General features: G+C 46.2%; 2 protein-coding genes across 6 annotated transcripts in view; one reads left to right on the top strand and one right to left on the bottom strand.

The window, feature by feature from the left end:
- LOC125763161 (PR domain zinc finger protein 1-like) overlaps positions 1 to 17,151 on the bottom strand; it is a 195,930-nt gene extending 178,779 nt beyond the window's left edge. For both annotated transcript variants that reach the window (XM_049426001.1, XM_049426002.1), the window contains exons 1-2: positions 17,019 to 17,151; positions 16,839 to 16,940 (exon numbers count right to left, since the gene is read on the bottom strand). The gene's annotated coding sequence lies outside the window, so the exon portion shown is untranslated. The remainder of the gene's footprint in view (positions 1 to 16,838; positions 16,941 to 17,018) is intronic.
- Positions 1 to 17,248, top strand: part of LOC125763159 (mucin-5AC-like) — a 99,307-nt gene that overhangs the window by 78,280 nt on the left and 3,779 nt on the right. For all 4 annotated transcript variants that reach the window (XM_049426000.1, XM_049425998.1, XM_049425999.1 and 1 more), the window contains 2 exons: positions 11,038 to 12,230; positions 17,021 to 17,218. In XM_049426000.1, the coding sequence (XP_049281957.1) occupies positions 11,790 to 12,230; positions 17,021 to 17,218 (639 nt within the window). In that variant the 5' untranslated portion in view covers positions 11,038 to 11,789. The remainder of the gene's footprint in view (positions 1 to 11,037; positions 12,231 to 17,020; positions 17,219 to 17,248) is intronic.

Below are 17,248 nucleotides of genomic sequence, written 5' to 3'. Positions count from 1 at the left end.
TGCATCTTTATGACCTTGCTCTAGCCAACCTTCTCAATGCATCTCATCCCCTTTACCCTAAGCAGAGGCCACCTTGTGAGAAAAGTCAGCAAAGATCAATTTCATTTCATCCGGTAGTTGACTAGACAACTAGCATCGCGGCACCGTTGCAGCAATCGGAGGGCCCTGAGGAACTTGGCAGTAATTGCATTTTTTTTTTCGTTGTTTCACTGCAAACCTACATTTGCCATGGAACGGACCTACGTACACTTGCCGCAACATTATTTATGCGCTAAAGAGCGTCGTGTGTCCGCTTCCTCTCGTTAAGGGTCGCACTGCCGAGGCCATGACACGGAGATGTTTACGGTAGGCGATGACGAAGAAGAGGTAGAAAATCACGCATACCTTGCTGCTGGCGCACAAACACACACACACACTCTCTAGGACACAGTATGAGACCACCGTGAACCAGCTGACTCGTTCTACCACCAGATTGGCCACGGCAAGATCCAAGTTCCCATAGATCTCTTCTCGTCTCGGCAGGTTTTGGAAGAAACCTAAATCAAATTACTGCATCACGTTCGAAATCCAACACCCGAATTGCACAATCTGCAGAATGGCTTCGGGCGAGCGTTTGTGAATGGTTCCTTATGAGTTTTGTTTTCCAAGCCACTTTACAAGTCGCTCCCGCGCTTCCTCACGACAAATTCAAGATGACGTTCTACAACTGCCAAGATCGGCATGTGTCTCAGTGCGCCCGGGAGTTTCTTCCCTCCTTTTCCATATGTGCGGGGACAGCGCGATCCGCGACCCGCGAGGCAGAGTAGTTGCGCTACCGCACCGTACGCTACATTCGTGATCGTGATGTTGGTTTTATTTATGGCACTCGACACTTATTAGTCCAATGGTTAATGATACCACGGGACTGAAGATGGCCCACAGATTGCGGGAAGTGCTCCGCTCAGTATCAGATCGCACTCATGGCAGTTTGCTCGCGTGATTTACGTAACTTCAAACTCCGGCCATCTGCCAGGCTCCAGATTCTTTGTACGTTCCCGGTGTGTTGTGTGTGCCAATAGCGTGACACGACTCGATACTGACACAAAACTGCGAACAACAAAACAAACCGCTGTCAGAAAGCCATGTGGAGCAACCGAACGAGCGACACCTACGCGAACCGACCGATCTGCCACTCGGTACGTGTCGAAAATGGCGCCAACTAGAACCTCCTTGTTGCTCGACATATCAGCCATACGGGCTACCGTTGGGTTCGGTAAAAGTGGTCCATTTCTTACGAGTGCCTCATTCGCACTCCACACCTCGGAGGACCTCGTGTTGAATAATTCATCGTCTTCTGTGTATCAACCGGTCGCTATCGGCACGCTCTCATCTCTCCTGTCGGCGCACGGCGCTAGTCACCAGCGTTCCTGCTTAATCATTTGCGCACGGACTTGTATGCGTCACCATATTTCACCAGCTGCTTCTGTAAGTGTTTGTCCCGCAGCTTCTTATAGAGGGCAGCGGCAAGCATCGGTTCCCAGCGCCATCATGCACAGAAGGGCTCTGTTCTGCCCACGACTGCCCAAATACACGGCACAGCCAAATGACAACGAAAGACGACGGTTACGAAGAGATAAAGAAATTGTAAACAGCGAAATACTCATAATTAATTGGTCGCCGTCAAAACGGTCGCCTACCGGTAGTGCGCTCGCCCGCCGTGCCGTGAAACCGCAAGAGACTCCAACAAATCGTGCTTCAGCTGTCACATTTCAAACGGCCTGCGCCCGGGAGGCCTCTTCCTTGCTCCGTTCGATGCGTCTTATCTCTTGCCCTCCGTGGTTTCTTCGGAACCGTTTCGTTTTCTTTATCTTTCTTTATTTCCCAACCGTTCAAGTTGATTAGGACGGACGAATGAGGAACTGACGATTTTTTCTTTCTTTTTTAAACTCGAAGAAACCAACAGATCTTTTACGAATTTTCGATTTGATTTTAACTTTCCTCTTCCAATGAAGTCCTATGAAGGCGTAAATATTCCGTTAGGTGTTGGTTTCTCACCATTTATCAGAGGATTTTATTGGATTCAAGTGATATAAAACTGTCCGTGAGTTCGATCGACTACAACACAAGGCTCGATCGCGATGAACCAGCAACCATTCGAAGGTGTCAAAATCGCGTTCCTAAACGGAGAGAAGTGCCTCATCGAGTTAAACTCGGCTTTCATTTGCATAAAGTAGGCCTCCGGATTGTTTTGGCCCCAAATTGATCAAAACGGATAAGCAGAAGTAAGGTCTCGTTGCCCACGGGTCACAGCTTTAGTTCCAATACTACAACGGATGTGATCGCAGCGATGATTGGTTTTGCATTTTACGATATTGATATGATGTCCCACAGGTCATTTCCAGCTCGATATTTTCCAGTAAATTGTGACTGATCGCGATTGACGGACTCACTATTTCCTCGCTAGTAATCTGCGGCATAACATCGTGGCGTTTTGATGGAGAGGGTATATATACTGACCAAGATTCCCAACAAACACTGACTGGAAGGTTAATGCCAGCCTAGCTGGAAGCTTTCTTCAGAGCCAGTTTCATCTACTGCTGCACTGGCGCAATCAGGTGGCTTTAAATCATCTTTTACGAGACCTCCTTCAAGCCAGAGCAACCTGCACATGCCCAGCGACAGCGCCACGGATGTCGATAAGATTTATTTTCGATAATTCCAACTCGTCTACTTTCCTCCCGATGGGGAGATTAATTAGAAGCATCTTTCGAACGGCCCTTCGCCCTTGGATGCGCCTGGAATACGTTTTATGTTTGTCACGGTATTTCGCACTGCCGGCACCCTTGGTGGCTTGCAAAATGTTTCATAATTTATGCGCGCATTCAGTTCGTTTGGTGCTCCCCGAAGAGGCTCATTTCTCTTCCGACGATTTCCTAGCTAAGTCGCTGGGTACGCTAGGCTCTTCGATACACATCATGAGCGAATGAGGTAGCCGTTTGTATCCTAGTGCGCCCTGTTGCGTGGTGTCCCATCGTTCCACCCCGTAGAAACGTGATGTGCGAAGTCATATTTTGACATTAATACACGACCATAAATTAAAGCGATTCCGTTGGTTCGGTAGGAAAGTTCACCGTTTGCCGCGAGCGATAGATAAAAAATGGTGATGCGCAAAAACAACACACACACTCACACAGATTCATACATACTTGCTCATGAACATATATGCTGTGTCTATTTGGAGTCTTTAATAAGTGGCTCATTGATGAATAGGATCGATTTTTTTCACTCGATCGTTCGTTTCTTTGCTCCTATTACAAAGTAGCCGCTGTTAATGCGCTGCTTCCCGATCAGCCTCGATGCAGTGAGTGATTTTAAGATAAAACCTAGTATTATCCGCCGATCGAACGATCTTTCTTGCCAACGAGCTCATCGGTTCCGCGTTATCTACGTGTATCCAAAAGAAAATGGGCCCAACATGAACAAGTGCATGCAACAATGTATTTACATGTGAAATAGTCCCCGCAGCGGCTTTGCGTGAGATAAAAATGTTGCACTTCGTTACGCTTCCGTTGGAGAATGTCCAAAGAGCATCAAACGAAATCGTGACAAACAGATAGCGTTCGCTGTTCTAATTTCCCTTTCACAGCTAAACGATATTTAATTTCGGTGTGCAACAGAGGAATCTGCTAGTTTTAACGTAACAAACAATCGCCGCAGTACACGTGTTCCTAGGGGAATTGCTTAACATTAAACGCGAAGCACCTTCGCGTTACTCCGGTAAGGTCGATCGCCGTGCAGCTTTCGGAAGACCTCCCCAGAGCTAAGCTTAGCCGAATGCCCCGCCGTCAAACGATCGGGCCAGTACCGACCAAAAGACTTCATTCAGACTTGGAACGAAATCGAACAACATCGGCCGCTCGATTCGTCGTAATGAGAGCACTCACACCTTCCGGGCATCACGGTTGCCGGTGATGTGCTTTTCTAGATCACGACCAATCCTCCCCTCGAAGGCGGATCCGAATCGCCGCTGTACGACTTTGACGCCCTTAACGAGCATCGCAACACTGGCGGGACTCATAAGCACCTAAGCACGCGCTCACACCGAGAGGTCGAACCGAGCAAGATCGGTTGTAAAATTATCATAGCCATTACCATTTCGTACGCCGTACGGTTGATGCCCGGTCCAGTGCCCTGTACGTTGTTGATTTTATTAATACACTCTCTTGCTATTCTTGTTGCTCCAGAAGCGCTTCAGGGCAGGGTAAATTGGGAATGGTGTATGTATGCTCTCGTTTTTTTTTTTGGCTTTCGATTTTTTGTGCAGGAATTTTCTATGTACTCTCGAACCATCAACATCATGTACTACCTTCTGTGGCTTAAGTCTATCCAACCTTTCGGGGGACAAATCACCTACCCCGATTCATGATGAAAAACGCTGCAGATCCAGCCGTTCATTATGTGACATTCGAAATGTCGCGCCTAAAACTGTCCCTCACGATGAATGGCAACAGAATGGGCATAATTTAGTTACGGTTAAATTTATTAAATTGAAATCACATTGTTTGGTTTCGGAACGATTTGCTAATTTTTCAAATGTCAACCATTCGCTTTACTTAAATTATTTTAAATCACTTCACCTCCCGTCGTAGCCAACTGCATGGCCAGAGACTATGTTATTGGCTCATGCAATTATATTTTGGGTACGAGCACAAAATTACTCCCATCAACGATGTTGAGTTTGGAAAACCACTTCGACGCAACAAAACGGTCAGCAAATTGTTGGATTTAGAAAAAAACGCTTTCGTTCAAATGGCACTCACCCGGTTGCCCTTTGAGGAAGTGAATGACCCACACTTTCGTTTTGAGCGAATGTTTTGAGTTTAATATTTCTCAAACCAATTTTAAGTCAATGCGATCGAACACTACTTTTGACACTTGCCAACCAGCTTTTTTCTTTGTGATCAACGACAACAAAAGCGAAACGGGAACATGCTATCGACAAAGGCTTCGACTTTCGGCCTACTTTGACCTCTTTCACAGCTACACTGCAACGCAACCCTAACCCATCGAACGGACAATCAATCAGTGGGACTCCCGAATTGAAATCGATCGCTTTCGTCCATCGAACTGCATCATTAGCACCGGAATGTCGAACACCACTGGAGACGCGCGGGTTTCAAACTCCCCGGTAAATTAGAGGCGTGTATATCCGGTTAAATTAATCTTCCCGCTAACGGTGCGAGAATTGAAATTCATTCCCTATCACTTGATCACCCACGAACGATGAACTAGGGGCGGTATGTCGCCGGAAAAATTGATCATCGACGAAAGGGATTCGTTCGGTTCGGTTTGCGCGTCAGGAGAACGCAGTATGGACTATACCTGACCAATTGCCATCACCATCGGTGCGCTATACGATCATCAATTCGATCGGTTAGTGCTATTATTAATCCCAACCCGTGGGGTTATGCACAACATGCGCCGTTTCCTTACACGAGATGACACGGCACGGGAAAAGGGGCGCGTTTTTTCTTTTAACTGTATGGTGCGCTTCCAATGCTTCCCAAGAACTTGATCGATACATCCCACATACACTAGGAGAGAAGGTAGGAAAATTATTAATTGAAAAACGATTTCTCAAACAAAAAACACGACCTGGTGGTGTAGATGTATGCCGGGATGATCGAACCGAAACGCGCGTGGAGCGCGCGATCTATCTCTGCAGACACGAGGAGTTCGCGTAGAAAATCGGAAACATTATTAAAACCCGCACCATGATTGATCGAAAGAAAGTGAGCGTGCGGGTGGCGCATGTGGAGCCTGGAAACGGACGGATGATGATGGATGTGCACCTTGGCAGAGGCGAATCCCTTGACCATCGGGAAACACATCAGGGCCTTATTTTTCGCCACGTCAATTTTCGATCCGCGGGATAGGATGAGCGGATGGGGCGACAGGTAGACGCGGGCGGAATGGGGTGAAATCCTAAATTCAATCTGCCGCTGGTTTTGCCGTTATGGTTTTGCGATAATTTGCCATGACCATTCGGTGCGATTGTGGACGCTTGGGAAATAAAACCTTTGTAGTAGGGCTTCGTGATCGGATCGGGTGGCCGTGTGCATCGTGTGGGTGGACAGGGAACGAAGAGCGAATGAAAAGAATTTTCTTCTCGCCTCCCGTAGCCCGACGCGGCATGCGCAGGGGTGGTGGTGTTGGCACAAAAAATCCATTAACCTTTTGCGTGCCTTCGCTTATCAAAGCTGCCCATCATAATTCACCCCACAGTTGGAGGCGTTGGGTTGGTTGTACTGTGCGGCCACGATCTGTGGCGATTCTACAGGGATCGACACACCCTCTACCATGAACCAAATGGATCCGCGCGCTCGCCCGTTGTTGACCGGTGGGTGGGCTGGGGAGTCGCCTTTCTGGGCGAGATGTTCTCCAGTCGGCCAAAATATTGGTTCGCATGCCGAACTGGAGCAAAAGGCGGATTGATGCGAAAAGCTTCCACTCTCTGCTAACTTAGATGAACCACCGAACAATCAAAGTAGCCTATGGTTGAGACCATTTCGGCATGCTACTACTTCGACGTTTCCAGTGACGACGCTGACGACGCACGACCGGGTCAAGGCTAATTTGACCGTCCAATCTAGGTTAAGCTGGTGTGATGGAATTCCTCAAGCCAAGCCGCATATCTTCGTGCGTGCGTGCGTAAGTGTGTGCGAGTGAGTGACTTGACAATAAAAAATAGCTGCACTGGAACGTTGCGACCTACGCCCGTAGAGAGCGACCCCCTGTCGCCAAATCCCTGACGGCCTAGGGTGATTTCCACTATTCGAGCACCAAAAACTCCAATCCGCCGTGCACACACACACACACAAAAAGCTACTCCGAACTCCATCCGGACAAGTTCCGTGTAATTAATCATAATTTTTGATGAATCTAATTTCACCTCTATTCAGCCGAGTGGGTTTTGTGGCCGTGTTTTTTTTCTTTCTTTCGTCGCTCTTTCACTCCTACCCACCGCCATTCTCTCCATTTCCTATTGTTCTCCTCATCAGTATCGCAACGAAAGTGTCCATTGATCGGGGAAGGCGATGAGATTAACATTGTCCAGGTCCAGGTGCGGTCCGCGGGGACGCTGGCCTGTATGTGCATAATTATCAATTTTTCCCTGCCATTGATGCGTTGTTGACGTTTGTGCTCCCAGAACAGATGGCCAACATCATACACTTTCATCACGGAACGAGGGTTACACACCAAACGGTCCCAATTTCTCCCGGCCGCTTTGGAGGATATTCCTTTCAGCCTTGTTTTTTTGTGTGTGTTGTTCCCCTATTTTGTGACTGATTTCTAAACGACAGCCAACCTGTTATTGACCGCTCAGCACACTCACGCACGTACCACACGATGGAAAATTTGTTCAACTCTTGCGTAGGGAATGAAAAATGGTACGTAACCGCAAGACCAAGCTGGGCGTTGTGCGCCCGCGTTCGCTCATACTCGGGCTAATGCGTAGAAGATTTTCGTCAGTTTTCGGTGGGGACCACGCAAATGTGTCCCGTGATGAAATGATTGATTGTATGCCGCAGTGCATCATGCTCGCGACATTTAGACGACGGCCGTTTTGGTGGGGATCACTTTTTGCTCCACTTTCTTATCCTTACCTGCCCCGTGTCTCGTGGGACAGGTGCGTGTGTGTGTGTGTGTGTGTGCACACAAAAATGGCTTTCTAATTTGTTGTCCCTCATACCTGTGGTCCGGAGAAAACAGATACAGTACTCCTCTTCAACCGCCGTCCACAAAAGAGCTTCACTAATTTACCTATCCGTTGCGGTCAATCGCATCGTGCCAAAAAGAAGAGCCTTGTACATATTGTTGTTTGTTATTAAATATCAATTTGTGCATGTCGTGGGGCCAAATTTTCTTAAACACTGAACACGAAAAAGGCACACCAACAAATTGCACGCTGAAGAAACCCGAAAACTAAAAGCACAAGAACAAACGACTTCAACGACAAGCGACGAACCCTGACGGATGATAGCTTTTGGAATAGCTGTAGCTTCGTGGTCGTGGTTAGTCGGTAGTCACTGTGGCTATTGTTATTTTAATGAATTACATCCAATAGAGCTAATCGGCCACAGTCCGGTTCGGTCCGTTCGGTTGTACATCCTCCATCGTCATCGTTGTTCTCGTCGTCGTCGGCCCGGCGAATGCATGACACACCGTTTGAGTCGCTGGATTCATTATTATTTCGCCCATTTCGGGACAGAGTGAGAAAATGACATCCGACTGCGAGATGACCTGACACACAACACAACGGGTGTAGACCCCTGGCTGTGCCTGCGAGAGTGCCCCGACTCTCCGGCTGTGATTACGCGATGGAGGTCATTAGTTAATTTGTGAATTAGTCCTACGGGGTCGCTTCGAGTGGTCAGGTGGCCAAAATTAGTCCTCCCCCGGCGTGACGCTTCCAGCCATACTGCTTTTGCGGGGTGGTTGGCTTCATTTTTATCCCGTATGTATGTTGCCTATTTTCACGCCTCTAAGTGGATGTGGTTCCCCAACTGGGAAAGGTAATGTGTCAATTTTAATTCCACGAGAACAGAGTGAGAATGGACACCGCATGCGTTTCTAAGGTGTGCAGGTCAATTGTGGGTCAACCATGGCCAACGGAACTTAAACCTGCTCATACCTCGCACTTCGGAACGGAACACGCTTGAACGAACATCTTGTACATTCCCTCGGTTCGTGTCGCGCAGAGATTCTGTCTTATCCGTACCACAGGTCGTTTGGTGTGATGTTGGTTTTTCCTTACGCTTTCTTGTCATTTGAATTCCGAAATTTGAATTTGAATGGAAGCACCTGGATGGAGCGTCTGCTAATGCGAACCGGTGTCACTTACGCGGGCGCACAATCTTCCCTCGTGTTTACTTTGCCACGGCAAAACCACCGATGCTTTGTTATGCTCTAGCTTGCTTGAAAACCCTCCCTCTTTTCGTACCAACAGTTCGGCCGGAACGAAAACAAACTCGATTCGATTCACGCGAGACACAGCACGCTTACCACCGCTGTGTTCCTGCTGAACGCGGGAACGAACGGAATTATCATAATGCGATGCGATGTCATTCGGAAAATTATGCATTTAGCGTTATTTCCTCCGCTTCCGACACCGTGGTGTGCGCGAACAATTCGTGAAGAATCGCTAAATAAAAGAAACGCAATCAAACGCGAACGCAACACTGCCTGCACGATCTGCATTTTGCGCACATCACCACTTTACTATCCGAAGAGGATGCGACTGTGAACACTCCAAGTGCATCTACTTTGCATGCAATATTTTATCAACACACATGCTGCGGCGCTCCCACGTGTAAAACCGAGCGAGATCGGGCGTGCGCGCGCGCACTCTGGCAAAGGAATGAGCGGCCCTTTCCTGGGTCGCTTCAAGAGGGCATCAGGTTGGCACGACTTCTACTCGCTTTGCTGGTGGGACTTTTGTTTTCATTTGTTCTCGATTTGTTTGTTTGCTAGTTGGATGTTGTTTGCTCGCTTTGTATGCCGTGCAGCTGAACACTCGAGTACGGTGGGCAATAGGAGGAGACGCGAAATGGCAGCTAAAGAGTGCATAACAATGTCTAGTACTTACAATCAACACATTCACACACACACACACACACACACTCGCGTAGGCATACATTTGTTGGTTCGAGCGTAGTCGAGCCTTTAGAGCAAATGTACGAGCGTTGCAGATCGGATTCGAATTTATGAATCGTTTTGTCTCAAAAGCCATCGACAGGTCGAACGGTAGAAATGCTGGTAAACGCAGTAGGCGGTTTGACGGTGTTGTGTTTGCCAGCAGTTACCCCCGAACGGTTAGCTTTACGATCAACCACCAGGTGAACAACCAGGCGATCTTTTTATGGACACAAATAGTTAACGACGTTAGACGATCCATTAAAACCGTGTGATCTACGTTTAATTGTGTCCTTCGGTACGCTGTGGAGCACATTTTGAATGTAAACTTTTGCCATAATTTACGTTTGTATAACTTTATCTTGAATTTAACAATCTGTTTTAAAAGTACTTTATGCTTTACGTACGTGCATGCAGACGTTCTCGCACGTTGAACCGATTAGTGCCACGCTAGCGTGTAGGCCCTTCCCATAGGTGAGTCGGTAAAGGTATAAAGCCCCAAACCGGCACTTCAGTATAGTGTACCCACCCTAGGCTTTGTTCGCTCCCATTGGTTCCGCACACCCCAAAAGGGAGTGTTGGAATGGTTGGTATGAAATTTATGATTTTCTGCACCTTTGATCGATCAGGAGCCTCCGGTGCGATGCAAAGCAACAGAGCACAGAACTCACAGTACCACGTGACAGTGACATACAAAGCCCGCATCTCTTAGTAATGTCAGTGCAGAAACAATGGTCTGTCAAGATAAGCAGTGCTCACATGTGTTGACGCTTGTTAATTCTGAGCAATATTTTATTACATGCAAATTATGTTCCTTGCGCACTGAACCGTTTTCTTAACTGATTAAAACCAATCACACCGATAACATTCAGTTTGAATACATCAGGCTTCGGCATACTCATCTCGCACTTCCTTTTTACCGCGTTCTCATCGGTGGTAAAAGCGGATTATGTTAACGATCGCCTTCGCCCATTTCAATCAAAAGTTTAGATCCTTCAGCAGGACAGCAACCGTGGGTCTTAACACATTAAGAGCCTTACACACGGAAGCTAATATAAAGAAGCATTTGCAAGAAAAAGGATAAACGAGCAGTTTTATTCGCCAAAAAGAAGATAAGTGGAAGAAATAAAAACGATTATGTCAATAGCATTTTATCGAACCTAAAAAATCTCATTAGCATTTCCATTAACATTTCGTTCTCTTCCTGTCTAAAAGAGACGCACGTTATTTGTGTGTGACTTTGATGCATGCATACATTTTGTTTTCGTCCGGTATTTAAATCTGCATTCCTGTTGGCTTGTGGTGTTTATTTCGTTTTTAACTGATCGTATCCTGTCTGTGTGGTGGGATTTTTTATTCCAGATGTCAATAACCTGAAGAGCATCGGCCAGGAAAGACCGGTAGGGCGGGCAGCAACAAATGCACGATCTTCAAACAGCATAACATACACTTCAACATACTGCCATCAATGTGTTCCACTGCACGATCCCCGAATGCACCTGCACTTTGTTTCGGAACGCACCGAAACCGTCGATCGACAGTCGATTGATACGCACAACTAAATTGCCACCGTAAGCCCCCTGCAGACGTACTTTGGCGTTTTTCAGTTCTCAGTTTTCTTGCACGTGCGTATTTATCAACTTTGCGCGAAAGAGCGGCAAACAATCTGATCCCGCCAAAGCCGAAAATCTTTAACCGTCCGAAGCTGTGTAGCAAGATCCCAACGCCAGTGTGACGCCCTTTAACGGACGGCAAACGCACCAAGACAAGAAACAAGACAATACGGAGCGATCGAGAAAAGAAAAATCATTCACATCTCGACGCACTCGATCGTTCGCTGCCGAGTGGTATCGGAAACGCATTAACTGAAGCCCAACGAATGTGAGGACCATTATCGAGAGTCAACTATACCCCCAAACCTGCCAATTAAAACCGTGGGCTCTTAACGCTGATGCTCGAGATCGTACCACACCACCCATTTGTTTGTTTTCACTGGCTGAAGCTCCCGTGTCTCGTTGGTTGGGTCGATCCACAAGGAAACGCACACATTACCTTCGCGAACGCACCGATTGTAATACGCAGTCCTGTCGCGGAACCGAGAAGCCTCCGAGCGCATGCATATGTTGGATTTGATTACCGACATCGCGATGGCGTCGTCGTCGAGCCAAATGGAAATCAGCGAACCGTTCCGCACGGAGGACCTCTCGAAGACGGATTTTTTTGACTTCGTCACAGGCTCCGCACCGGACATGGCTATTAGCAGCAGTAGCGGTGGCCCGGGAGGCGGAGGAGGCGGTGGTGCAGGAGGTGGTGGTGGTGGTGGCGCTAGTGTTGCCACCAATAGCACCAATACAAACGGAAATAACGCCTGCAACCGTACCATGTCCGGTGTGCTACCCAGCATGGGACCGAATGGTGTGACCGATCGACCACCTGACGGTAGAAATGGCAGCGAAAGCTCACCAATGGATGGAACACCAACCAACAGGGTGACCGGTACTGGTGCTGGCACAGTTCCAGATGCCAACGATCAACCGCTCCAAGGATTTGATCAGGTAAGAATTTCCAAAATTATTTCCTTTCAAATAATCCTAAACATAGCAAATCACACACCAATCCAGATGAGCAAGCAAGCATTCACTCGCAGCAAGTCTTGTTCTGCATATGGTGGGCTCAAAAGAATGTCTTGTATTAAGAACTTCTTTCTACTGGTCAAACCACGAACCTCGTTAATTCATTTAAAAAAAGCATTACAAAAAAAGAGTGAAAATATTTTTTTGTTTCTCCAGTAAAAAAAAAAAAGTTTGGAGAACAGTGGATGATCTCACCGGCCAAATAGTTCAAACTAGACAATATTCATATAAAACTTGTTTCTATCGATGAAGAACATTCTTACTGGAATACACGTCTTTTTCATCGAGGGAAGCACAAGTGGGCTCCACGTTTCGGTCTTTTGCTTAAAAGGCGAAATTTTGTTTTAGTCTGCAGTGCATTACAACAACAAAAAAACATGCATTCCAATTATATATCACACTAGCCAGCTTCTCTTCTAGTGAGCACAGTTACGATCATTCCTTTCTTTATTCGAGCCCCGCAGCTACTCGTTTGAATAATATTCGTGCTCGACAGTAAATAATAAACTCATCGAGAGCACTCGCAGATGCAAAAAGTTGCAATCGTAAAGCTGCGACTGCAATAATCATCCTTCACACACAAATCCACCGCATGCAACAACATTCCCCAGCGGCAATAACGCAAAGGCTCTCACCGTGGCAACTACTAGTGCCGACCCAGAGAGCTCGACCGCATCTTAATGATCAATCGTTAATAAAGAAATTATTATTATTTAGAAGGTATCAGCGTTCCTTTTCCTTCCTGCTGCATGCACACAGCAGCTAACACAGTTGCGTTTCTATGCTGGGTGGAATAAAATCCTTACATTCCGCATGCACGTTCCCACATGCGACCCGGCCAATCCAACCGTAGCCTATGATCGTTGTAACGAAAGCGAAACTTAATAACAACGCCTCATTCACCCACCATCCGCTACACGTGTAATTCGCGGATTTGTGCCGGTGAAAGGAGGATGAGTCCCTCGCAAATCGCGCAACCGGGAAGGGATGCTAGGTTTTTTATTGTATGTGTGTGTGTGTGTGTGGTTCCCTTACCAATAGTACTAATATAATAATTGGCCTAGGGAATGGGAATGGAAAACGGACCGAGGACGGCCCATTACGATCACAACCAGTGCCGCGCGATGTAATTTGTTTGAGTGCGGACGGTGGCCAGCTTGCCCAATATGCCACACACTCTTAAGCACACACACATATACGCACGAATTGCCATAGGAAAAAAAGCGGTTGATCGTGGCGGCTCGTAAAGTAAAGAAATGAAGATGTTACGATGCACAGCCTTATGCCGCCTCGCTGATGGATTGCAGTCACGAAAAGTACCCGTAGCCGTTGATTGATGGAAGCGAAACACACACAAAAAAGCGACGAGCTGAAAGCTCCACACACCGATCATACAGCGGGATCGCGTTCTGGATCGGTAGCGTACTGCGGCATAGTTCACACCTGCAAGCGTAAAATAAGTTCACTCGTTTTTTTCTTCTGACGAGACACGAGTAGTAGAATAATATAAATTCCATTTTTTTTATCGAGCTTCTCGATCACGGTTCGTAGCTAGATTCGCCGGACCGCATCGTGGCCGATCGTTAACAGTTTAATTAATTTAATTATTGTTTCATTCTTCACTTCCGACCACTCGGAATGATGGAAGATTCAAATTCATCAAGGCATTCGTCGTCCCCAGTCCTCAGGAGAATTAAAATTTCGCTCTCGGTGCGATTTCATTTTTGTATCCAATTTTTCATTTCTTACCCCGTTTTTAAAACGACGCATTTAATCAGAGGAAATATAGCAAAAACGTAACGGCTACAACAGCTTCATACAAACCACGTTGGCATACATGCCGCGTCGTGCTCAACGAAGCCCCTCGGCGATCTGGGCCTAGTGATAAGATCGGACCGTGTGTGATCGATTTTTTGAAACGAAACTCTTCACCACTGCCGTCTCTCTATCCTCCTCCATTTCCTCGCCTCACCCTTGGGCGCTCTTCATCAGTGGAAATAGACGGGGCACAGCGCTTTTCGTAACGAACGATTTTATTATTATGCGGCTCCGTTTTCTTTAATAGGGCCTCCGTTTTACGACTGAACGCATCGATTCGTCGGAAAATGACAAACGATGGAAAACCATCCGATCAGATTGCATCTGCGTTATGTCATCTTCATCAAGCAGAGTGTTCACGAGCGGTGCAAAGCTGGCGTCCACTTGATTGAGTGCTTGCTAATGAATAAATTAATTATTTCTCTTCGTGTTTCAATCCATGTTATACCGAGGCTGCTCTCGAGTTTGCCAATATTAAATCAGAAAACGAACACCAGTGAAATGCAGTGAAAAGCTTGCGTGATAAATCAATGACAGATATAAAGATTTGTTAACTTGAAGAAATAGACCTCAGCACTACGCTTTGCGGCTAGTAAACTATATTACTCTCATGAACGATTTTGCTTGTACAACCAGTGCAATTCATATCTTAAGTATTGCACCAATTATTATACCGCACGTCTTGTCCATCGCCCATCGTTCAAACGAAACATAATCCGCACTAGTGCTTCCTTACACATTTCCAATCACTTAATGACCCGTCCTGGTAATGTCACTTAACTTCATCTTAAGTAAAGACATCTCAGCAAAACGCACCACTTTTTACCGTTTGACCACACGATGTCACCGATTGTCAACCGATCGTTACAAATCTGTGCGATCCGAGTAAGATATAGGGACAGATTGCAGTTCCCGATAAGTGTCGTGACATTTCCCTCCAGCTTGCCGATACGACAGGCGTTCCTCTACGATTGTATCTGCCGCTATCAACTTCATTTTACCATGACCATCGCTACAACAACAACAAAGCCAACTAACCACTCTCCCAAACTGCTTGGTCTGACCCAGTCCAAGCCCACGCACATTGCACATTCGTCCAGAATGCACAAGCCCCAGGTCCTTTGGCGCAAACGGTGCCGACGTTTTCCCCGGGATGCTTCGGTTTATTTACTCCTAATGATGGTTTACGATGGAACATGGAGCCTGCATTCGGACGATGCAAGCAACCAACAAGTCGAACAGGCTCCAAAGGCGCCTATCGCCCTCTGCATCGTTATGTTTCTCTAGCGCAATGTGAGACGCGTTATCGGAACACTCGTCTTCACCATTTTACTTCGTCTCTGGTATGCCGCTCTCCTCTTCCTGCATGAGTGATGATGATTTAGTACCATTAGGCTGCAGGGCCACTACCGTTGCCAGCTGCAAGTGCACGACTTCGTTCAAACTGTCCAAGGCAACTCGGTATCTTGCTAAACAGCCCCCACCCACCTTGGGGATATCAACCACCGACGCCGTGCGCGGTGCTAGAACATCCTCACTCGTTCCAACTCGTTTCAAATGGGATCTGTTCGCATTCGTCAATCAATTAACGCGCGGTAAGCGTTGTACCGTCAAGCAATCGTCCCCCTTCTGTGCAAACCGGGGAACGAAATGGCTTTTAGATGAAATTGAAAGTCGAACCGTTTTCAAGACGTTTCTCGGCCATTTCTACTGCAGTATAAACCCCGGGGGTAGCATCAACGGAGTGGAGGTTTGCGGGGAGGAGGATGAAGTTGAGGATGGTAAGATTTATTAGCAAATCAGCAACGTGGAACTGAACCGGGTTCAACGAGCAAACCGGTGCAGATCATTAGCTTTGAAGGAAAAGACTGTCGACCTTAAGCGGTTGCTAAAGATTCCACGTTCACGACCACCCTCGTAGTGTGGCATCTTGTTATTCAACTCCCGGACTTTGGAACGTATGGAATATTTAGCATAATTTGTTGTTAAAATATAAAACATGTTAAAAGCTTCAATTTTTCATTCCGAGACATATCTCTGTGGACGATGATTACTGAGTAGTTCAAGCATATTTAATACATAATTTCTCCGTTCTTGCAAATTCATTCCACCACAACCGGACATTAGTCAGATTTATCCCTTACGCCAAATACAATTTTTGCACTGTCCACTGAAATACCAGTGCCTTACATGGTTGTAAAATTCGTTTCCAGTTATTCGACGGTTCAAGTAGATCTCGATATTTTACCGTTTCCACGTAGCCTAATACAGCCGTGATAGAGTTTGTGTCCATAAAAAAGTGATACTTTCTACGATATAAAACAAGAACCATAAAGCTTAATAAAATAGATAGACGCTTTGTGCAATCTACATAATGGTGTGCAATCTACATAAATAGTACAATGTATGCAAGTATTAAATAGTGAAGAAGTGAAGAAGTGTTCGTCTAGACAAAAGTAGTTGAGCATTCAAAAAGACAAAGTCGAAAATAATCGAAACCATAAACGTAGTGATCGTCACCGTCATTGGTTTACTCACGATCGTTCATTAATTTGATGATCATACTTCTCATCAGCATATTTATAGCTATAGGTCGTGAGGATTTCGAATGGTATACTTTAAAATCGAAACATTCTTCCATTTTACCTCGTCTAAGTGAATGCAGTTTAAATCCGGTTTAGAATATGTGCAATAAATATTGAAGGTACATACCTGCCAAGCTCACACATTGGTAATAAATGAATTAGCAATCGAAACATTAAAGAAGTTATTGATTCACTGAATTCGCAATCTTCACTACAGTTTGCGCGTGTGCTAGAAAGAGAACATTATAAACGATAATTTGGTTATCATTTTTCTCATACTTCGATGTTTTTTTTCTTTTTTACTCACAGTTCTGGGGCCCCGACAAAGATGCCAACCGGTTAGATCCGGCCATGTTTGAGGATCTTAATCGCTACTGTTGGATACAGCAGACAAACAACACTACAACGACCGGCAATAACAACACTAATAACAATGCTACCAACAACAGCAGTAGCAATAACAACAATGGAACACTTAGCAGTCAGGTGGCCGATACAGATGGACAGGTAGGAAACGAAACATTTCATCAATAATAA

Source organism: Anopheles funestus, chromosome 2RL (assembly GCF_943734845.2).
Source record: "Anopheles funestus chromosome 2RL, idAnoFuneDA-416_04, whole genome shotgun sequence".
Taxonomy (NCBI): domain Eukaryota; kingdom Metazoa; phylum Arthropoda; class Insecta; order Diptera; family Culicidae; genus Anopheles; species Anopheles funestus.
Note: the sequence above shows the minus strand (reverse complement) of the source record. Positions and strands in the feature narration are given on the sequence as shown.